This window comes from Phlebotomus papatasi, chromosome 3, assembly GCF_024763615.1.
Source record: "Phlebotomus papatasi isolate M1 chromosome 3, Ppap_2.1, whole genome shotgun sequence".
Lineage (NCBI taxonomy): Eukaryota > Metazoa > Arthropoda > Insecta > Diptera > Psychodidae > Phlebotomus > Phlebotomus papatasi.
This window is the reverse complement of record NC_077224.1, coordinates 31191505-31215378: the sequence shown is the minus strand read 5'-3', so window position 1 is coordinate 31215378 and position 23874 is coordinate 31191505. Positions and strand designations below refer to the sequence as shown.

Sequence of the window (23874 nt, the reverse complement as noted above, 5' to 3'; positions counted from 1 at the left end):
ATTCTACGCGCAATTAATTATTATGAGAAAAATGGATGATTTACCCCTAATTTCGATTTTTATTTTGCAGCCAATCCTCAAGTCTTGTTGGACTTTAGTGTGAATGGTGAGCGACCTGGTTTCGTTCCCGATGGCATGACAATCGATTCTGAGGGTAATCTCTATGTGGCTCTGTGGGGTGGCAACAAAGTCCTCAAGGTGAATCCCCAAACAGCAAAGGTTGACCTGGAAATAGCCATGCCATGTTCTCAAGTTACATCTGCGGCTTTTGGTGGTCCAAATCTCGATATCCTGTACGTAACCACAGCCGGAACTGAGCGAGACTCCCCACAGCCACCACCAGCTGGAGGGGTTTTTGCCGTCACTGGTCTTGGTGTTAAGGGAACCAAAATGGCACGTGCTAATGTTTAAATTCAAATAATTCAATTTAGGCAAATGCCGTAAGATATTCATAAAATTCCTTTCAATTTTTTTTTCTTTAAAAAAAAATCAACCAAAAAAGTCACGGTCAAGCGTTTGGTCACTCCACAAATATCTCATCGGTTTTTTTGTTTTGTTTTTAGCTATTTCAAACAATGAAATTTAATTTTAAAAGAAAAAATATCTTCAGAGAATGTCAATTTATAAGGACTCTCTGCAAACCATAAATCGATATCTATAACCGTTTAGCCTAATATGACAAATTTATGCAAATGAAAAGCAAATTTATAACAAAACACCAAGAAAAAACCTAAAAAGTTAAAACAACTCTATGGCAGAGTTGAATTAACTCTACAAATATCGATGTAATTGTTACTCTTTTTCGATGTAAAATTTCATCTCGACTGAAGTATATGCTTAAGTGTTTGCGTTTTAAGAATATACTTCAGTCAAGATTTTCGTGTGCCAAAGTTAATAAGGAACATCAACTAGAAATATGCCTAACAGTGTTTCATGAAGATATGTGCGCGCATCATACGTGATATTTCGCTCGGAATATAGGGAACTTGAGATCAAGAAAATATTAATAAAGAAAATGATAAAGTAAAAAAAATATATTAAAATTTAAAATCTATCAATTTTGGGATTTGAAAGAGCTATTTTAACTCAAAAAAATTTTTTTAACTCTTGAAACGCGTTATGATAACTCTTAACCCTTTAAGGACGATTGGAACACCGATGTCCCATAAAGAAAATAATTTTTCCTGACTACCTAAAGCATTTTTTTCTTATGTCTGTACATAATTGTAAAGTAGAAGGTTGAAGGAATCTAGAATATTTTTTGCAAGTCTCTAGTTATTTGCTATGTAGAAAATATTTAAGCTCAAAAATGGCGAATTTTTAAGTTCTCAAATTCGTAATTGATTTTATTTATTTTTTATACCTCCAATTTTTTTTTAAGCAAAACCCTTTTGGCAATAAAAACTACAATACTCATACGTAATATTTTTCATTAGAACGAAAATTATCATTCATTGGTATTGTCAGAAAAATTACTTAAATTTTTGGGCTATTTTTGTCCCTATCGTTCATAGAGGCACAAAATACACCGAATCAGACTCTGTTGGACTTTCCAAGGTTAGACTGTAAGACTTATCATTGATTATGTTTCTCAGTTTAATTTTTATTGTTGATTTACAGTCCGTAAAAAGTGTCTCGTCGTTAAAGGGTTATAACGAGTTATTTTCAGTCTTAAAAGGAGTTATTTACACTCTTTTGTCATGTAAATTTTAGGAAAAAACAGTTAAAACAACTCCTCTGAATATTACACCTAAATGGAAGTAAAATCAACTCTAAAATATAGTTAATCGAAAATCACAACGAAAAAGAGTCAATTTAACATTGATTCGAGTAAGTTTTACTCGATTATTTTTTTGAGTGAATAAATTTTAATTGCTGTTTTTTTTTTAATTTTAATATCAATTGAAATCCAAAAGAATCCGAAATTGCAAAACTTTTGAAAGAAGTTTAATCTGAATCAAACAAGTTGAGAAATAAATCTTATTAGGGGTTTAATTGTTTAACTTTGAAAGAGTATAAAGGAACATGCCAAAGTCGCACATAGCTGTGGTATTTCTCGTGAAAATACTAAAAAGGAAACTGTTTACTTACAGAGGGGTTACCTAAAACTTGTATTCGATATCTCTAATCGCTTGGCATATACACAATAGTCCATATTTTATCATTTTTCCTGTACAATTGTAAACAATTTGCTTCAATATGAACATACATATCTCCAGTGAGTGTGTAGAGGACATTAGTCAGTTCATATACAAATGAAAAAAATAATCATATGCAATAAGTTGATTGGAAATTTTATGAATGTGGCATTTGGTCCTGAAAGTGCTTTCTAGAATTAAGTATTGTCAATTTATAAAAGTATCAGTTGAATATCAAAGTATATATATATATACCTCCTATTGATCTTCATTTTGTTAGAATAAAAAAGAAATGTTAGTAAACACTATTTTGTGTTAAAATAAACTTATTCTAGAATTGCGTTTAACACCTTTTTATTATTATTTTTAATATTACTATATATCCCATGAGAATATGAAGCTTTCTTGTAGAAAAGACTCCTTTTTCCCAAATAAACTTATACATAGAAATAGGATATGCCCCATTTTGTATTATAAAAAAAAACAAAGAATATAAATCCCACTATTATAAGTTTTAAGAAAAGAGAGCCCAGAAATAAACTAGCTTCTTTCTTTTGCATTACTCAGTCTACCACCCAAAAGCAAAGAGAAATAATCGTATAAAGAGTAAATAAAATATAATCTATAAATCGAACTTTAAGATAAGAAAAGGGATAATCTAAAAAAAAATCATAAGAGAATAGGGATTTAGTGTGGAATATCGGTATTTGGAGAGTACATTCCACTAGTTATGTTACCATTGTGAGATACCACCGTTGTAGAGGGTGGCATTGGGGGTGGTGGACGAGATGAGTATTGACACCAATTGGCCGGGGTTCGATTGGGGGTAGTAGCATTTATGATTGGGGGTGCTGGTTGAAGTTGGTATGAGTTTGGATGTGGAATGAAGTAATAGGGAACAGAAGATGTATTCTCATTGCCCCTCTGGCCACCACTTCCGCCTATACCACCACCAACCCCATTCCCACCTCCTGCTGCAGCCCCCCCAGCAGCACTCCCACCACCTCCAACAGCCGTTGATCCGTTGTGGTTTAAGAAGTTGCCCATCTCCATCCCATTGCCATTGTTCACTCCCCTAGGAGGTGCTTGGTTGAACATTGGGGGTGGCATTGTGGTCAGATCAGGGCCAAGACAGGGTGCCGCTATCGGCATCGGAGGAGCAGCCATCGTTGTTGTCGGAGTAGGTGGTTGCTGGTAAGTCGTTGCTGGCATGAAGGAATACATCGGCATTGCCAATCCTGCTGAAACAAACACCTATCATTACACTCTAAGCGAGGATTATACTTTAGGTTCCATGCTACTTTTTTCAGTTGCATGGATCCTATAGTTAAAAAAAGTCACTAAGAAATTCCGCTAAAATCAACAATTGCAAGCATTAACCCTCTAACCAGGGGGGCCCATCAAACCTAATAAAAAGTGAAGATATTTTTCATTTTTCCTTGCAAAAATTTTGCAGATATTGCACCGCGACTTAAACAAATTTCCTCGTAGTTCTTGTATTATTTCGGCGAGCTTTATGAAATATGTATTTTTAGATAGCTTTTAATGCACAATTTCGAAATATATCAGATTGATAAATCAATTCTCTTTACGAAAAAACTTGCCAATAGTCTTCAGTGCTACTATTCAAAAACGTATGGAAAAAATGAAATGTCGAGAGGCCCCTGCTCTAACAGTGTTTTCCTTAATATGCAAAAAAAATAGTTAAATAATTTTGTCTATGATAATTAATAGTCCACTGAACTCAAAAATACCATCCATTCTTCATTATCTTTTTTCGTTTGGGCGCCAGGTGAGAAAAGGTAAAGACCGCTTCCAGGCGGTCATATCGGTTTAAGGCATTAAAAGACTGAAATATTTGTATTGAAAAAGAGTGAACAAATAGTAAAACAAATGAATTTTAAACGTTTTTTATGGATGAATGTTGTATGATTATCTAAAAAATAATACTTTTTAGTAAAAAAAAAACGTTTATAATTTTTATATTTAGACGTTAATGAAGCTCAATTGTTTTTCAATTAGACTGATTTTAAACTAATAGATCGCAGGCTAGGTATGAAAACGTCACCTTCTTGTATAATTTGAATGTCCTTTGAAATATACATTGCTCATTTTCTGGTTTTATTTCACGATCTGGGGAATTAAAGGACGAATTAGGGTATTCATCATCACTGTTGAAGTCTGCTTCTTTATCAATTTCGCTTAATTCGCAGAAATCGACCATTTAACTCATTCTGGACAGTCTTCGTGTAATCTCAATTGTTTTCCATGATTATAATATCTTGCAAAATAATAATATATTTTACTAGAACCAGCAAAACAATTAAATAAAAAAAATCGGTAATTTTTGAAAATTTTATACCTAAACCGATAAGACCGTCCACAGGTGGTCTTCCTTTTTTCTTTTAAAACTCATACTTTTAGTTTTTTCACACTTATCGATTGAAATATACAAACTAGAAGAACATATCTTTCAGGAAATAAGATTCTTACTACAGTTAGATTACTTTAAAACAATCTTTTTTGCACTTGAAAACGCAAAATATTGCGAGCGACATTTTGTTGTTTTTTTCTCTGACCTGTCACACAAAACTAAAGATTGTAAGCAAACGAAAGGTCAAAATGAGTTCAGCTTCAGAAAATAAGTTAGTAAGACTATAACTGAGGACACTGTAGATATTTTAACTTCAAAAAAATAATATTACCGCAGTAAATGCGATTTATAGAAAGACTGCCCTGAGGCGGTCTTACCCGTTCGAGGGTTAAAAATTCCAACAAGGACAAGATCACAGATGTCAAAAAAAGGTAGGGGACAAATGTCTGGTCCTTGTATTTAGTTTACAAAATTTCGCAGTAAAAAGTTATCGCAAACTGTCATACAATCAGGACTTATTTAAAGGAAAAGGAGCTTCTTTGAAATACGGGGGCTTTTTCTCGTCTTATTTTTAAATACTAGGGCAGACTGGGGCAAAGTCACAAATTGAAAATTTCAAAATTAAATATCTTTCAAGATAAATAGGTGTGATTATGAAGGAATCACACCTAAAAAGATAGCGGCTTAAAAATTTTTCCATATATAGCCTCTATAGACTTTCTTCAATGTCGTAAGTTTCTTAGAATTCGAACAAAGAATTTAGAAAATAAAAAAATATTGAAATTTTAAGGTAATAAATTTTAATTTATTACCTAAATTATTTTTCAAAATTGATGCACTCGTGAATATTTCCTAAATGATTTGGATTCTTTGAATACGAAATTACTATCTATTTTAGAATTTTGCAAAGATCCTTTTCTCTAGAAATTCTTTTATTATAAACGACTACTTGGGGTAAAAAGTAACAAAAGGTATGGAGCAAAAAGTAACAATAACCGAAGCAATTTCTGACGTCTCACGCCGAAAAGAAACGTCATTACAATGTCTCGCCGCTTGTTGTTTTTATTGGTCAAACGATTTGCAGTCTCTTGTGTGATTTATTCTAAAATAGCGTGAAAAGCGGTTTTACAAATGTGTACAGAAATAAATTTCCTATGAAAATATATCATCTAGGTATTTTTTTTAAAATTATGTAAGTCCGTAATAAAGCGAATCAAAATGTGATAATACCCCATGTCTGATACTATTTGCCCCAGCACTTTTGAGAATGATCACAAAATTACTTTTAAGAAAACGGCTCGATAAATTTTAATTTATTTAACATAATTAATCCTTACAAATTAGAGGAAAATGGTTTTCACAAAGTTGTAGAGCGGTAAATTTCCTATAAAACTGCACTAATTAGAAATATCGGGGGCACTCGGGTAGCATGTAAAAAAATAAAATATCTGCTTTGTGACATTTTACCCCACTGTCCCCTACTGAACCATTTCATAATATAATTTAGCTCCACAGTTGATTTGTCGAGCTAAATTACAACTTGGTAAAGTTTAGTTCCATTTAAAAATATATGACCTAATCTTTAACTGCCAGATCTAACATGCTAAATATTCTCGAGGATCAGTCTATACTCTATAGTTCCGTTTGGACGCTTATGGCGTCTACAAACTCTAAAGCTTTCCAATTCTGCCCAAAATTATCAAAATCAATTCAACATTGAATTTTTGAAATAACCTATGCAATAAACTTTTTAGACTCGCGAAGCATTTTCCATTCAATTTTTAATCAGTTTCCCAGTATTTTCTTCGGGGAAAAGCCTTCTTGCTATTTTTTAGTCAGCTTTTAGCTTCCAAAATCCACCAGGTTCATCAATAAGGGGTTTAAATTAATTTTAAAGTACATAAGAAAATTTTTCTTTATTAGAAGTTTTTCTAATGTTTTTAATTCGTAATGTAAATCAATTCAATGTTTTAGAGAATTTTTACGGAAATATTTTTTTTACAAATGATTTGAGAAAAAGCTGGTATTAATTCTTTAAAAATCATATGAAATAAAACCAATTAAAAACAGCTGAAAATAAGATTTATGCCGATTTCTTCAAGTAAATTTAAAAACTTTTTAAAAGATTGAAGATCCTGGCTATGCACTTGATAATTTGGTTATTCGAATGGTTGCGAAAAATCAAGAATCACAGTTTTTTAATTTGTGAATCGTAGAGATAAAATTACTAAAATAAATACCATCAGTGGCGGATTCAGAGTGAAACGCCCGGTAGTTAGCAAATGGTAAAGGAATCCCAGGATACCAAGAACAAAATTCGGAACGGGCGTTGGGGCGCTACATCCTGTTCTATGTTCAATATTGAATACATAGATTGCGGTGCCCATCATTCAGGATTGATAAGAGGTTCCTATTTAATGTCATGGTGGCAGGATTTTAATAAGCGGGGATCCAAATTGAAAAATTGTATCACTAACGGCGTTATCACACTTGCACATTAAAATTTTAATGTGATTCACATTAATTGTCGCTTTTGAGTGTCCAAATATATTATTTGTGTCTTTGAGTCACTTAATATTTGGGTTTTTTTTTTTCAATTTATTGATAAAGAAGTGGACTTGACCTGCAAAAATAAGTTTAAATTTACCTAAAGCATAAATATTTTTCACATTAAAAAATTAAAGAGAAAATCGCATTAATCAATTTATATCAAATTTTGCGGGCCAAGTCTACCTTTTTATGAACAAATAGATCAAATTTTGAATATAAATTGATTGAAACACACAAATTACACATTTGGACTCCCACCAGCGACAATTAATGTGAATCATATTAAAATTTCAATGTGCAAGTGTGAAAACACAGTAAAAGAAATCGTATTGAACGCAAAGAATAAAAATTTTCTTGAACAACTGTAAAACAGTCCATTTTTATTCATTTGATTTTATTTTAAAATTTAGAAAATCCTTATTAGGACTGTTTTATTAGGAGCGGTTTTTTGAAGAAATTCTGTTATTCGATTTTTGCACCTATCTCAATGGGGGTACAAAAACGTTCTTATGGATCTGAATAGCTGTTTATTAAGAGAAATTGTATTTTATGCTTTAGAATAATGTTCTAAAACGATATTCTTAGACCAAAAGGCTTTTGGACCTTAAATACTTAAAACAATCAGCTTAAGTCCTATCTTAATCTGATTTTGATTATTTTAAGTGGTTCAGAGTTCAGATAGCTCATAAACGGTTTTAATTAGGTTTTTAGTTTTAAGGAAAAGAATCAAAAACAGCGTTAGATTTCTTTTTAAGACTTCTTTAGAAAGATTTCAACAAGATTTTCCAAAATTCAGCATAACTCCATTTTCACGTCATTTTTCATAATCTGCAATTATTTGCAAAGACGAGAACACTTTCAAAAAAATATCTCTAAAACATTTGAAATCCCATTTATTCTTTTATGTGTTTAAGTTCAAAAATTTAGTTTAAATTTAATCTTTGAGCGGATTTCGTAAACTGAAAACTTGCCAAAGTCACCAATAAGAGTTTTTCTTTGAAAAAATAGCGAAAAATTGATAAAAAATGGAATGAAAATGCTTTTTTCTGTAAATCCTTAAACCTTTTTAAAAGTTTCTTTCAAAACTTCAATTCTGACCCTATTTTGATAATTTTGGGGCCTGATGTGGAAAATTCAAGCTAGATATTCCCTTAAATCTCTTCCAAGATGACATTGTAGCTTTCTTTTGATCTAAAATTTCCCAAGTTTTCTTAAAAGCATATTTTTAAAATTAAAAATATAGACTGTAAACAAAGATTTCAGTGTCATTCAATGATTTTTATCACTTGTCGATTTTTAATCCAAATTTAATGATTTTGGGCTTATTGGAAAGTTCACAAGATCCAATAAAAGATATTTTAAAACAGTAGCAGTGGCTTGGGTCGAAATGTCTTTAAGGTGAGCTAGGGTAAGTGTGCCAAATTTCGGCATAGTTGCATGCAAGCGCCAAAGTCTCAAGTTTGAAATGTAATATCTTTAATAGAAATTATTTTTTTTATTCCTTCTACTTAAGGAGTGTTGCATAGAACCTTGTAGACAGTTTATCGTCTTTATTTACTTTAAAATCATTCTTAATACATATTAAAATGAATAAAAATGTAGACATAGCTTTGGTGTCCTATTTCAGCCACCTTCATTCTCATAGTTCCTTGCCTTTCAAGAATTCTTCCAATGCCTTTTTCACGTCATCTTGTTTGTCGAAGCTACATTTTTTATTATTCTTTTGCATTGTATAATATCTAGAGTATGTAAAAACTAAAAATTCATGGAAATTCGAGGATCAAAAAAGGTGGCCGAAATTGCAAGCTGGCCGGAATTTGGCACACTTACCCTAAATCTTAATGATCTTGAATTCTATTTTTTGAATATCTTATAAGGGGAGCGGTGCCCCCCCTGCCCCCATTCACTGTGACCTCATTTAGTATTTAATTAGAATCCAATAGTAAGTTCAAATTTTAAAAGCTATAAAAAGAGGTCAAATTTGTAAAATTAAATGTTTTATGAGCTAAAGAAACATACAAAATATTTAAAATAGCTGTTCTGGGGACCTTTCGAGGTAGGGCCCCGTCAGCATAGCCTCAATAGAATCATTGCAGATAGAAGTAACTCCCTCTTAATTAACAAATTCAACTTTCCATAAAATTCTGAAGCATCCAAAACGTTAAAATATACCAAAAAGAATTTAATTCACTTCCTCTTTATCAATTGTTCAAGTGAAACGTAAAAGTTTAATAACGATCTATACTATTCAAATATTTAAAATTTCCCGTTTATATATCGCCTAAATTGCTACAACAGCATACAGCATATGCTGCATCCATAAGCTAAAAATTACCCAGTAAAGTGAAATAGAACAAAATAGGTTAAGTGTGCCAAATTTCGGCATAGTTGCACATAAGCACCGAAGCCCTAAGTTTGAAATGCAATATTTTTAATTCATATTGATATTTTTTGTTACTTCCTTTCGAGAAGGTTGTGTGGAACCTTGAAAACTAGTTTATCATCTTTGTTTTCTTTAACTCTTTCCGGACCAATTTCACAATTTTTTAATCAAAAATATCTAAGCTCAAGAATTAATTGAGGTCCTACAAAAAATATCTTACATTTGGACATCCTTATAGTTTATAATCATCCACAAGAATAGGATTTTTATCAGTTCTGAATAATTAAAAAACATTGTTTTTCATAGAATATTCATATGCTTCCTTGGGTACTACAGTCCCAAAAGAGAGGAAAGAGTTAAATCACTTACTAAAATATTGAAAAATTTATAATAATATAGACATTGATTTGGGTAGTATTCCGGCCACTTTGAGTGAAATATCGGCCACCTTTTTTCTGACCAGCTTTTGTGACGCAACGGATAGAAAATTTCAAAACGTCAAGCGGAACGAGTTCAATATGTAGTTTATAAAACGTTTATATGACCCACAAGCCTTGAGATCTTCCGTGTAATTTGTCCTGAAGAGTAGGATCTCAAATTTACGCGCAGATTCCCGTAGTAATTTGCCCTTCCTGAACTCTTCCAAGGCCTTTTCCACACCATCTTTTTTATAGAAGCGATGGTTTTTTCTCTGGACATTGTAGAACTCAGAAATTGAAAAAAAAAAAACACAAAATGAATAAGAAATTTAGGAAAGTAAAAGATGTTGCCGGAATAGGCAACACTATCTCACCGGAGAGACGCTCATAAAGTATATACTTTTTTACGCGAAATACAGGATCCAGCTGGGAAATTTCACCCGAAATTTAGAGATTGATTCACTATTAACTGAAACAGAAACAATCTTTAATGAAAACTAATCAATTTTCATGAAAAACACCGAAGGATATCTTCTTGCACTTCACTACAAATCGTAAGACTGCTAGAAAAACACAATCGATCTGTCACATTTTTTGTAAGACTCTTTCCGCACTGAGTTTTTACAACGCAATTTAAATTAAAATTATACCTAAAATTTATACCTAAAATACCTATACAAATTATACCTAAAATACCTAAAATGAATAAATATTTAAAAGCAAAATTAATTCATTGACTCTATTCGAAGATTACATACCTACATAATTTTAATTAATTTATTTGCTTGGCCGAAATTACACTCAAAGTTGCCGAAATTAGAAGCTGGCCGAAATTTGGCACACTTCCCCTATTAGAATGTTTTATAGGAATTGTTAAAGTTTCTCCCAGTTTATCAAGTATATGCTATGCACATTTGAAAGTAAAGAGCTTTCTTTCAAATATTTCAAATTCATTTCAAAAAGAATTTCACAAACTTACCTTGGGAAGAATTGTAGTATGGTTGATGGACAGCATAATGATTCACGTTGGAAGATGAAGGTTCTCCATCAAGAGGACCATAATATGGTGGTGGAACAGCATACATTGTTTCACAAAAATCTCCGTCAAAACGCGTCCCGATTCCAGGTGAAAGGTCAAAATATGTATTGGCAGAAGGTGAGACCATCTCTGCTTTATGTCCAGCATCACTGGAATCTCTAATTTGACCACCATTCTTTCCATGAGCATCACTCTGGTGTTTCCCATGGTATTGATTGTGCTTCTTCAGCGAATTCTTGGAAGTATGATCCTTACGATTACCACGCTGCTGATTGTTACGACCACCACCGGAAGATTGCCCAGAATGATTTCCATTATTGTGATTCTGCTTTCCTGCAGAATGATGAGATTGTGGTGTATTTGGTTGATAAGGATCTTGGTGTTGCTGCTGCTGCTGCTGCTGCTGCTGCTGTTGCACCCTTTGCTGTGGACTCGGGTTAACGTGACACAATCCTGCTGAATTGTGCTGTATTTCTGGACTTTCTTGAGATTCATCTTCAACTTTGATATTGGGCACAACTTGACGCCCACTTTCACGATCTTCTTCAAAATCTGTCACAAAATTCAGCAATGGAAGATTCTGACTCTCACGGATGCCCGATATGGCTCCTGATAGCCCGTAATGTCCTCTCAACCATGAAAAATACTCAACTCCCAAGTTGTAAAAAAATTGAACGGTTGGGAGGTCGAATACTGCAATATAAAATGGTCAGCTTATTAATAACTTTTTTGGCTGGACTTGGTTTCTTTCAAAAAAGAAATCAAGAATTATTATTGGCATATTAAAAAAAAAAAACAAAACTACTTCAGAGATCTTGCATTTTTGTAAATTATTTTATACGGACTTCAGACCTAAGGCTTAGCCATCTGGCTTAAATCCTCTAATTCCTTATCAGACACGATTTTTTAGGAAATTGTTGTTTAGGATTGGATATAGGGGAAAGGCTCATAATTTTGTCCAGTTTCTTATTTTGGACACTTTGAGGATAAAATTGGACACTAAAAATAAATTGATTAAAATGATGGATTTTTATTACAATATTTGACGAATAATGAATTCTATTTAAATATTTGTTCTTTTTGGAAGATTTTAACACTAAATACGTTAAATTTTGAATATGATTTGAGTTGAAGTTACTTTGTTAAAAATTCAGTGTGAACAATTGCTTACGAGAAATATGACAGAACTTCATGTTTACTTCAGTCTTATTTAGCTCTGATGAAATACTAACAATTTTTCTTCACTGTATTTCAGTGATATTATTAAAGTATTCATTGAATATTGTGTTGATTCGCATTTAATGGTGATTTATACAATTGACCTGAAATAAGATTTGCCTTGTGAATCACGTTTTTCGTGTGAAAATGGGAAATTTTTCAAGAGTGAGGTGATACTCCTTATTTTGGACAGGTGTTTTTTCTCACGAAATTTCGTGAAGTTTTAGCTTTTGTGATGACTAAGTTGGACAAATGCCTGGAGAAACAAAAGAGCATCATCTCTACGAAATAGATGTAGCGAAAAATGCCTTGAAAGGCTCCCAGAAAGGCCAGGGAATTAGCGAATCAGCGAGTACTTGGAGTACCGTAGTCAACTCACTTTAATGAATGATATGGAAAGTTTGAATTGAATTGAAAGTTTGATTTGGAAAATGTGACAGATCGATTGTGTCTCTAGCAGTATTGTGATTTGTGGTGAAGTGCAGAAGGTTTTCCTTCGGTGTTTTTCATGAAAATTGATTAGTTTTCATTAAAGATTGTTTCTGTTTATGTTAATAGTGAATCAATCTTTAAATTTCAGGTAAAATTTCCCAGCTGGATCCTGTATTTCGCGTAAAAAAGTATATACTTTGTGAGCGTCTCTCCGGTGAGGTAGTGTTGGATATTCCGGCAACATCTTTAGCTTTCCTAAATTTCTTATTCATTTTATGTTTTCTTTTTCAATTTCTGAATTCTACAATGTCCAGAGAAAAAAACCATCGCTTCTATGAAAAAGATGATGTGAAAAAGTCATTGGAAGAGTTCAGGAAGTGAAAATTGCTACGGGAATCTGCGCGAAAAATTTGAAATGCTACTCTTCAGGTGTTTAGGACAAATTACACGGAAGATCTCAGGACTTGTGAGTCATATAAACGTATTAAATTAAATATTAAACTCGTTCCGTTTGACGTTTTGAAATTTTCTATCCGTTTGAGTCACAAAATGTGTTCAGAAAAAAGGTGGCCGAAATTTCACACAAAGTGGCCGAAATACTACCCAAAGCAATGTCCATATTTTTATTAATTTTTCAATATTTTAGGAAATGATTTAAAGAAAACAAAAATGATAAACTAGTCTTGAAGGTTCCACACAACCCTCCCGAAAAGGAAGTAACAAAAAAATATCAATATGAATTAAAAATATTGCATTTCAAACTTAGGACTTCGGTGCTAACATGCAACTATGCCGAAATTTGGCACACTACCCTAGTTTAATTTTTTAACAGGTTATCCATATTCTTCGAAAAATATTGTATTTGCCCTATTGCCCTAAGACGATCAGATTTTCTTTGAACACTTTGTTCACTCTTCGAATTTTAATAACAAAAAAAAATAAGAGAAAAGAAAATATAATATAGATTGTAAAAAATCTCATCTAACTTACGTGGAAGATCACTGCCATTTGGAACAATGCTATACGCTGCATCATAGTTGACCTGTGAGAAGTACACTGAACCATCGTGACGTATTGCTGTATTGCCCACCATGCTGCCCTGGGACATCGAAGAGGGTGAAACTGGTGGAAGATTTGGTGGAGAAACCGAAAATGTCGAAGCCGATGATGTTGCCTGATATATTGGCACTGCACAGGGTTGCATTGGCACCATAGGAGGTACCATCTGGAAATTCCCATAAGGTTGCATCTGAACTCCATACTGCGATGGCATCATATACATTCCACTCATGGGATCGTAATTGTAGAAAATTGGTGGATTTATTGGGCAAGGTGGTGGAACCTCTTGGCAATACAGATATTCATCTTCCAGTGTGTTGTGTTTGGTCATCTCGTCGTAGTCAACGTTTGGAAATTTTTCATCATTTTTCTTATTTTGTTCAAAATTCTTCTGATCGTCATTGTCTTTCCCCCCAGAGTGACCACCGATCAATGATGGCATTGCCACCATTTCAATTGGATAGGGTTTCATTTCGCCCATTTTCGTGTATTTGACCAGATTATTAACTGTAGCTCTGTTCATGGCATCATCATTGCCATTGCGCTTATCATTCTGAGGTCTTGGATACTTAAGCGGCATCATACATGGCTTAAATTGAGCCACATTGTGAGGTTGAAGTTGGCAAATGGGAACACGATGATACTCCCCAAGTTCATCCACCAATACCTCACATAGTCCATTATCCATGATATCTCTGATGCAGCAATTGTACAACTGATCTTGTGACTTGCGCAACCTCACTGAGCAACGCATGCCCACTCTAAGGATACGCTCGCTCCTGCCGAACATGCATATTAATTTAAAAACAAATTAAATCGTTCATAATAAAAAAATACAGGGTGGCTGAAAAAAAAATGCAACAAACTTAAGCGCTATATTATCCTCATTTTTTGTTCAATTTTTTTTTGAAATAAAGTCAAAATGGTAGTAAATACATCAAAATTTTAGAATATTAGGGTAAGTGTGCCAAATTCCGGCCAGCTTGCAATTTCGGCCACCTTTTTTTGTTCCTCGAATTTCCAAGAACTTTTAGATTTTGCGTACTCTAGAGATTATACAATGCAAAAGAATAACAAAAAATGTAGCTTCGACAAACGAGATGACGTGAAAAGGCCATGGAAGAATTCCTGAAGGGCAAGGAACTATGAGAAAGAAGGTGGCCGAAATAGGGTACCAAAGCTATGTCTACATTTTTATTCATTTTAAAATGTATTAAGAATGTTTTTGGAGTAAATAAAGGTGATAAACTTTCTACAAGGTTCTAAGCAACACTCGTTAAGTAGAAGGAATAAAAAAATCAATTTCTCTTAAACATATTACATTTCAAACTTGAGACTTTGGCGCTTGCATGCAACTATGCCAAAATTTGGCACACTTACCCTATCGGTTTTGTACAATACGATCTTATTTTGACTTGACTATGGTCTTAAGTTTGTCAGCAAATGCATCTTAGTTTGCACGAATGTCAGCTTTCTGAATGGCCTACTATTCACGAGGAACGAATGCCTTCAGTTCATCGACACTTTGCTACTTTTTAGTCCTAGCCTTGACCAACAAAATGCCACTTTTGGAGAAGTCAAAGAATTTTGCATCCAAGAATCGTGGAGGTCATTGTTTTCTAAAAATGAAGTGCGAAACATTTTTTTTAGCCAAATCTTGTTTGGAGCGTGATTTCTGAGACGTTGTCGAGTCTTGATCGAACTTCCATTACTTCTTACTAAAATTTTTGTTTGTCCACGACTCCAACACTCCTTCCAGGACAATTTCCAGAAAAACATTTTCATTTGTTTTGACGGTATAGCCTAAAAACCCTAGTGGAAAGCGATAATTTGTCTTCAAGGAAGTCCAGACTTTCAAATAAGGTGGTCTTTGACTTCCGGTGGTCATTCAAACGTCTAAATTATTATATGATCATTCCTTCAGATAGACACAATCATTTTGTTTGCACATCAATTGCTCAATTGAAAATTTTTCTTATCAGAAAAAAATGAAATTCTGGAACTGACCATGAACGTGCAAACGAATTTACTCCGTCGTCGATCGAACATAACTTTTTTTTGAGGATCGATGAAATCTCGTCCTTTTCAGGACTTTAAGGCTACATAGAGGTTCTTTAACAATATTTATTTCATGGTTTTTTGCGATCTATGCGTCTCAGAGATCCTTTCTTTTGGAAATGTGACGCAGATTTTGTTCAATTTGCATCTTCACTTTAAGAACGATGACTATCGATGAAGCAACTTTTTTAGACCTGCACCAAAGCATTTTAAAATTCTTCTAGTATCCCTGTACGAAGTCTTGCTTTGAAAAACGGAAAGTTTAATTACATTCAGGGTTTAGAAGAGCCCTAACGATAATATAGCGACATTAAATTGTCACATTTAAGTTCCATTACGGTTTAAAAAAGTTTTACAAAATATTATCGAAAATGCTTTTGTAGGCTTTTAGCCAATAAAATGAACTACCACTATGCAAGATATGAAACCGCTGTCACCAGCGGTTTGACAGCTATGAGCTCTAGTTGTAGCATTTTTTTTCAGCCGCCCTGTATAAGGTAAGTGCGCCAAATTTTGGCATAGTTACATGCAAGCGTCAAAGTCTCAAGTTTGAAATGTAATATTTTAGATTCAAATTGATTCTTTTTATTCTTTCTTCTGAAAGAGTGTTGCATGGAACCTTGTAAAGAGTTTACAGTCTTTATTTACTCTAAAATCATTCTTAATACATTTTAAAATGAATAAAAATATAGACATAGTTTTGGTACCCTATTTCGGCCACCTTCATTCTCACAGTTCCTTGCCCTTCGGGAATTCTTCCAATATCTTTTTCACGTTATCTCGTTTGTCGTAGCTACATTTTTTGTTCTTCTTTTGCATTGTATAATCTCTAGAGTATGTAAAATCTAAAAGTTCATGGAAATTCGAGGAACAAAAAAGGTGGCCGAAATTGCAAGCTGGCCGGAATTAGGCACACTTACCCTATACAAATCAATTTTGATTTTCAATATTTCCGTTAAAAGTTGTTAAAATTTTTCCATGACTTCTACAAACTTCACTAGTTCTAGAGTATTATGCCCTAACTAGATGCACTTACGACTTAAGCCGAGAGACAGCTTATAATTAATTAATTATAATCAAAATAATGAACAGAATACATTTCTATCAGTTTGTGACTAATTCGTTTCTCGTTTTAAGCCGAGAAAGAGCTTAGTTAGTGGGAAATATATGAGAATTTAGCAAAATCAATATTTTGAATATAATTACGTTAAGCCGTCTCTCGGTTTAAGTCGTAAATGTCTCTAGGGCATTATCGAGAATTTAAAATTTACAGCCTGAAACTTTTTCATTACGAAAAATTGAATTGGTACAGTACTAGTCCCCGGCGAGTGGCCTTCAAAGTTGAAGCCAATTTCTTACTTTCACATACAAATGCGTATGGGAATTCTTTCTGCACTCGTGATCGTTATGTTAAATATTTAAAAAGTGAGAAGTTTTTCCGTATTATAAGATACCTTTCCGTATGGAGGGATAAATATACTAAATTTTTGTTTAAATAAATTTTTTCCTTGGAGCACTGTGAGCTGAGTCCGAGATCAATTTAGAAATTGGCTTCAAATACCTCCATATAAAAACTTGCCAGGCGCTTGGTACAGTACAATTGAGTTATAGTCACATAAGCATAAAAAAATCACAAAATTGGTTTTGCTTACATTACGGACGTAAAATTTTAAATTTTTGTCACAATTTTATTTAAGTTACTCTTCATACTGTAAATCTTATTCTAAAAGAATATCAAGAAATTTCTGCATACTTTATTCATATTAAATTTTGCTCACCTGCGCAAACGTTGTTCCTTACGCATATCAGCCCACACATCAAAATCCACATTGCGATAGATATATGGATCAAGGGACTTTGCCACTTTGTAAGGAAAGGGCGTTATTTGTGCATTGAGTAGCTGCAAGACACACGATAAATCTTTCATAGGCAACGTTGAGGCAAGAGTGCGTGATTTGGATGTTTCCTGGGTCTTCTCTTCTTTCTTCACCCTTGCCACAAAATCATCAAAATCTGGATTGTGAAAGTTGCACAAATTACGATTATTAAGAACACACTTAGTATTGTCCGATTTGTCACAGTAGAACTGTCGAAAGTCCCCCATCTCACTACATTCACCACACATTTTGCCCAATGGATCCTCGGTGATTTTTGTGGTGAGACCTTGAGGATCATGTAGCATTATCTCAACTGCATAATTGACATCGGGTAACTTAAATACACCCCGATAGAGAACTTCATAGGCCAATGCCTGACAAAAAGCCAAATTCTCCATGTAGTCTGTGTGGTAGACGGTATCAAAATGATTATCAGCAATGAAGAATATTTTGAAATCCTTTTTAAATTCAGGATTGTAATCCAGATATTCTTCTTTTACATGGGTATTATCCTCGCACGGCTCAAATAAGTATACGTTCCGCCTAGAAAGTTTAACCAATAGCAATACAAGCTAATTAAAATAAAGTTAAAAATATTAAAAAAAAAATATTATTATGGTGTCGGATTATAAAGTATTTACATAAATATTATTGTTAATATTATCAAAGTTCAAGAAAATTACAAGCATCTTTTGGCAATTTTCATAACACTGTTTGTTAATTAGATTTTTAGTTCCTATAATGATACATAGGGGAGACTGGGGCAAAAAGTCACAAATCGAAAAATTCAAAATTCAATATCTTCCAAGGTAAAAAAGATAGCGGTTCAAATTTTTTTCTATCGATAGCCGCCTCCATAGACCTTCAATGTCGTAAGTTTCTGAGAATTCGAACAAGGGGTTTAGAAAATTAAAAAAAAATCGAAATTTTTAGCCCTATTTTTTGAAATATTTTCCTTGCAGAAGATAACAATTATTACCTACTTATTTTTTGAATGCGAATCCACTATCTATTTTAGAATTTCACAAAAGTTCTTTTCTCCAGAAATCCTTTTATTAAAAATGGCCACTTGGGGTAAAAAGTAACAAAAGGTATAGAGGAAAAAATAACAAAAAAGCGAAGCAATTTCTGATGTATCACGGCGAAAAGAAACGTCATTATCATGTCTCGCCGCTTGTTGTTTGCATAGGTCAAACGATTTGCAGTCTTTTGAGTGTTTTTTTTTTCTAAAATAGCTTGAAAAGCGGTTTTACAAATGTGTACAGAAATAGGAAAAATAGGAGAAAAAAACCCAATTTCAGAGCTGCCCGAATTCAAAGGTGTCGAATTATTAACAGTCCTTTTGCATTTAAGTAATTTTCTCCCAGAGAATCACAAAAAAATTAGATTACAAAGTTATCATAATACCTAATTATCTTTCTAGGATTGCACAGTAAAAGTCCTTTCAACTTAATAAAAAATTTAGATTGAATTTTTTTATGAATTAAACAGACTTTGGTAAGATCGAAAAAAATGCTTCTTCGAAAAAAAAAAACATTTTAAAAGTTGGAAGGTCTAGTTTGATATCTGCAAAAGTTACTTTAAACTAGGATTTCCTACCTATCAATTATCCACAAGAATCAAATTTTTAATAATTTCGAATAACTCAAAAGCTTGTATTTTCTTTGAGTTTAAGTATCCAGACACAATCCCAAAAGAGACGAAAGAGTTAAATTGGTTTATGAAATTTCTATAGAGTGAATATAAATTTTTAATTTAATTTAAGTTCTTAATCTTATGAAAGTACAAAATTATATTTTCTGAAATTTTCATTTAAAAATCATAAAAATTCAGCCGTTGGCACCTGTTTTTTTTTTTGGAGACGGTTTTTGAAAAAAAAAAAAACTTTTCGATGAGCAAGATTTCTCAGTCAGAGTAATCTGATGTCAGAAAAACTATAAATTTTCAGTTAGTTGATGAGTTAAACTCGAACTTGTACGGTAGATTTTTTTTAACTTGATTACAACTTATTTTCATGACAAAACGTAGTGTAAAATACGCCGAAAATTTTATTTCTTGTATAAAATTCTGCCAAAAATCCAAATTCCATTAAAAAAACGTACCGTTAAAGTACGAGTTTAACTCATCAGCTAACAATAAAGATTTAGTTTTTTTTTGACGTCAGATGAATATACTCTGAGAAATCTTGTCCACCGACAATCATGTTTTTTTTTCTTTCAAAAAAGATCTCCGAATTCAAATTCTCATGGCTGAATTTTTAAGATTTTTAAATGAAAATTTCAGAAAATGTATACTTTTAATATGCTTATGGCGCTGGCACATACTTTTTCAATTTTTAGTCAAATTCAATCGATTGAAATTTTAACCTCTTACTCTTTCAAACTGAAATAAGATTCGCTCCTTGGAAATTACAAGGGGCCAACTAATTTTCGGCTATTTTTCAGGAGACAGCATGAAAAATTCAACTTTGTGTAAATAAGTATCTCAATTTAATGAATGAACAAAAACAATTTATTTCTTTTCTATTTGTATGAGCACTAATATAAACATCGAAACTTTTATATTTTTACCTTTCAAAATATGTTTTTTTAATGAGTTAGCTCCTTGTCGTTCTAATTGATGTGCAAATTTTGTTAAAAATTAGAATGACAAAGGATCAACTTGCTTGAGTTAGTCCCCTGTTTCACAAAAATTTGATCGATAAATATATTTTGTGCCCCTTTACTTCAAACAAAATTATGCAAAATCAAAAGATTAAAATTTTGAAAAACTTTTTTCTAATAACGAAATTTAATGACTTATACTATCTGAAAATTTATTAAATTGTCTTTCTAAGTGCATTAGAACAAAAATCGCAAAAAAGTGAGTTGACCCCTTGTAATTTCCAAGGAGCGATATGTTTGTCTCTTTCTGTCAAATGACAATTGAAATTTCAATTTCGTATTCAATTTAAATTTTAAATTTCATTTGACAGAAAGAGACAGCTGTATCTGATCTAAGTTTGAAAGAGTAAAAGGTAAAATTTCAATCGATTGAATTTCACTAAATTGAAAAGGTGTGCCAGCGCCATTAGAAAATAAAATCAAAATAAAAAATTATTAAAATATTCACTCTAATGAAAAATATTATGAATAGTTATTTTAATTTTCTAATGCCAAGTGGTTTTTAATTAAATTTTTTTTTAAATCATTCATCAATTTATTTATGAGTATTTATTAGCTTCAGATATTTAGCAAATATCTGAAGCTTTCCAAAAAAAAAACATTCTAGGTTCCTACAACCTTCTACTTTATGATTGTATAAAACTTTGGAAAAAATCAACTTTACACTGAGAAAAAAATAGGGGTGCGATTATTTTTTTTCCTCGTACTTTTAACACTTTTTAGGTGTAAAAATATATCAACATTTTTTAATGTTAATTTTACACATTTTTAAGGGTAAAATTAACATGAAAAAGGGTAACTTTAACCCCTAATACACCTAAAAAGCATAACATTTACACCGATTTCGGATCAATACTGCAGGGTAAAATAAACATTTCCGGAATGTTATTTTAACTTTTTCGGATTTCTCTCAGTGTAGATATACAGAAAACATCATTTTCTCTATGGGACGCCGTTGTTTCAATCGCCCTTAGAAAGTTAATGTTAAACGATGCAATGCAACCAAAAAATATACATATTTGCGTAGACCCTAATTCGTGAATTCGAAGATTCCGCACTTAGGACCCCTTGCCATAAATTAATTCGTCTGTCGATCCTCCTTCAATTCAGGAAAAAAATTAATTGTTTCAAAATAAAAATAAGGCATAAAAAGAAATTCCAAAGTGATTCTAACACTTATCCTTAATTATCTAAAAAAAATATTTTTATATTAAACTACCCGGCAATAATCATCAAAAAATCTCAGCGAGTTAATGCATTCAAAATCGTTCAAAAGATCTCAAGAGAAATTTCATAAATTTTACCTGGATGATTGCTCGAAATATTTTACTAGGGGAGACCGGGGAGCTTTGGGACACTTTTCATGTTTTGACTTTGAGACACTATTCTTAAAAATCACGATAGCGTATCATAATTTTATGCGGTCTAAAGGATACAGATGGGTATTGATTTTATAAAAAGTACTCGATAGAACTTGGAAAATAAATTAGTTTTCTTGGAGAAGATAAAATATTTAACTTGACGCTTTGTCCCAAACCTCCCCGATATGGGGCAGTATGGAAACGCAAAAGGGGATGTTTGGGACGCATTTTTTTCTCGCATAATTTGCATTATTGGAGCACGTTAATTAATTTTAAATACTAGATTAAAAATATTTCTGATAGAAATAAAAATGTTTCATCTTTTATTTCATACTTAGAAATTAATATCAATTTTATTTGTACAGTTGAGTCATTTATTGTCAATTAATTATTTAAAGTATTTTCTCCTTATTTTCCATCTAGTTTTCTTTGCTTTTTTATGCTAAATATTGCAATCACGATCATCTAATTCCTCAGCCGAGTAGACTACTTTAACACTTTTAGTTTTGAAGTCATTGGCGGATTCCTGTTTGATTTTACGACAACTGCATGGTACCTCCTTTTCCCTTTATTTCATTGAATTAGCTCTCGCCTTGCCTTTTCTGGACAACTTGTAAAAATTGTAGAGGATATTGTTCGAGAAATTCTAGAGAAAATAGTTTTTAACGAGATTGGGCAAAGATCGAATATCCTCGAGAAGGAATTATTGATTCCCAAGACATTGATGGTTTAATTCTCCCTGTAATTAGAGAAATCTTCTCAACTGGTAAGGTTTGCACAAGAGGGATATTTCCAGTAGAAACTGGGCATTACTCTACATTTTGACAATAAACAATTGCATGCCACCTACAATCTTGTCGAAAATCAACGTACCATTTATCCCCATTCAGGTGTCCCAAACAACCCCGCGTGTAATTTTGGTATTTAAAACCTTTATGTAAAAAACAAGAGCGTATAATCTCTGAAACTTTTATAAAAATATGTTCCAAGACTACACTGCTACCTAATGTGATAAAAAAGTTATGATTTTATATCGCTGATTTAAAATACAAAGAGCAAAACTGAGACGTCAAAATATACAATTTTTATCAATTTTCAAAAAAGTGTTCATAGAATTAAAACAATAAAACTGAGGATATCCATTCTTTTAGTCAAGATAAATCTTAATATTGTCTACGATTAAGTAGTGGTTAAATCCCATTTATTTAAAAAAAAATAATGAAAAAATCGCCATGTACACCTCCCCGGTCTCCCCTATTAAAATGCCTCGTAATTTCCATGTGGTCCTTGTGGTATAATTTCATATTCTCGTAATTTTGTGTAAATAATTTTATATTCAGAATAATACAAAAAAAATCAATTGCCGGTTTATCTTTCTATTTAAATATTTCACGTCTTTCAATAAATAAAAGGAATATCTTCTTCTTTAAATAGTGGACAACTCTACATAACAACTTACTTGTAGCGAGCTGCCAGAGCTTGCAATTCCAGGATACCGCCAAAAGTTCGAGCCTTGGACAAATCCATTAAATGGTTGTCGAAATCTCCTTCAACAAATTGGCTATAGAAATCTCTATGACGCCTCATAAAGGCCACACATTCCTCCCTCACATGCCAGTGATGTTTCTGCGTATCGAAGAGCTGCTCCGAGATCACCCGGAACAGACTGGATGAATCCCGACCGGTGTGCTTCCTGTAGTAGCCCAATGTCGCCAACAATTGATCGTGAGGATCTGGCGCCTCACGACTTCCTGGTGCTACTGTACGTTGCGCCATACTCAAAGATTCTATTTCAAAATTAATTTTTATATTATCACAATCCGGCTTATCTTTTGAACACAAAAAGTAATGGATAACGGGATAAGGGATTAATTGTGTCCTCTGTCTTTTAAACGAAATACTATGCGAAATTAATTTGGCGTCAAATCATAAAATAAATTTCCATATCAAAAAATTAACATAAAAGATAAGAAAATCCTTTATAAAAAAACAAATAAATTCAAAAACAAAAATAGTTGTTTTAATAGTTGTTGTTGTAGTTTAATTTCACGACCATCTTGGAAAAACGTGGTGGGAAAACTAGAATAAGTGTTTTCAACGGATATTTGCCAAAATTACTCACTTTACTGGGATTTTCACAATGTACTGTTAAAGGTGGGGTAGAAGTACACGATTTCTCACACAATTTTTTAAAGAAAATCACGTAAAACGAGGAAGAAAAAGTAAAAATTGCACTGGAGCACAGCAAGAAATTTTGTTTTTTCGCGAATGCTGTAGTCGACAGGAAATCGCTCAAGATTCGA

The 23874-nt window shown here is 32.6% G+C and overlaps 2 protein-coding genes across 4 annotated transcripts in view; one reads left to right on the top strand and one right to left on the bottom strand.

Annotated features, from left to right (window-relative positions):
- LOC129805280 (regucalcin-like) overlaps positions 1-2485 on the top strand; it is an 8334-nt gene extending 5849 nt beyond the window's left edge. For both annotated transcript variants that reach the window (XM_055853087.1, XM_055853085.1), the window contains exon 5: positions 71-2485. In XM_055853087.1, coding sequence (XP_055709062.1) covers positions 71-411 — 341 coding nt within the window. In that variant the 3' untranslated portion in view covers positions 412-2485. The remainder of the gene's footprint in view (positions 1-70) is intronic.
- Positions 2476-23874, bottom strand: LOC129805268 (protein ovarian tumor locus-like). Of its 2 annotated transcripts, none has more exons than XM_055853069.1 (6): positions 23694-23874; positions 23031-23358; positions 17449-18090; positions 13544-14391; positions 10844-11596; positions 2476-3376 (listed from the first exon to the last, which is right to left on the bottom strand). In XM_055853069.1, exons 2-6 carry the CDS (start codon positions 23345-23347, stop codon positions 2826-2828), a joined length of 3111 nt encoding a protein of 1036 aa, XP_055709044.1. In that variant the 5' UTR covers positions 23348-23358; positions 23694-23874; the 3' UTR covers positions 2476-2825. The 2 variants fall into 2 exon arrangements, with proteins under 2 accessions (XP_055709044.1, XP_055709043.1); XM_055853068.1 differs by having other exon boundaries at positions 2476-3379; positions 23694-23871.

Bases quoted from the DNA above. Each gene is read 5' to 3' on its own strand.
- LOC129805268 (XM_055853068.1), bottom strand. From the start codon at position 23,347: ATGGCGCAACGTACAGTAGCACCAGGAAGTCGTGAGGCGCCAGATCCT. The intron at 18,091-23,030 runs GTAAGTTGTTAT...TAAACTTTCTAG, and splicing joins GCTCTGGCAGCTCGCTACAA to GCGGAACGTATACTTATTTG. The intron at 11,597-13,543 runs GTAAGTTAGATG...TTTATATTGCAG, and splicing joins AAATGGCAGTGATCTTCCAC to TATTCGACCTCCCAACCGTT.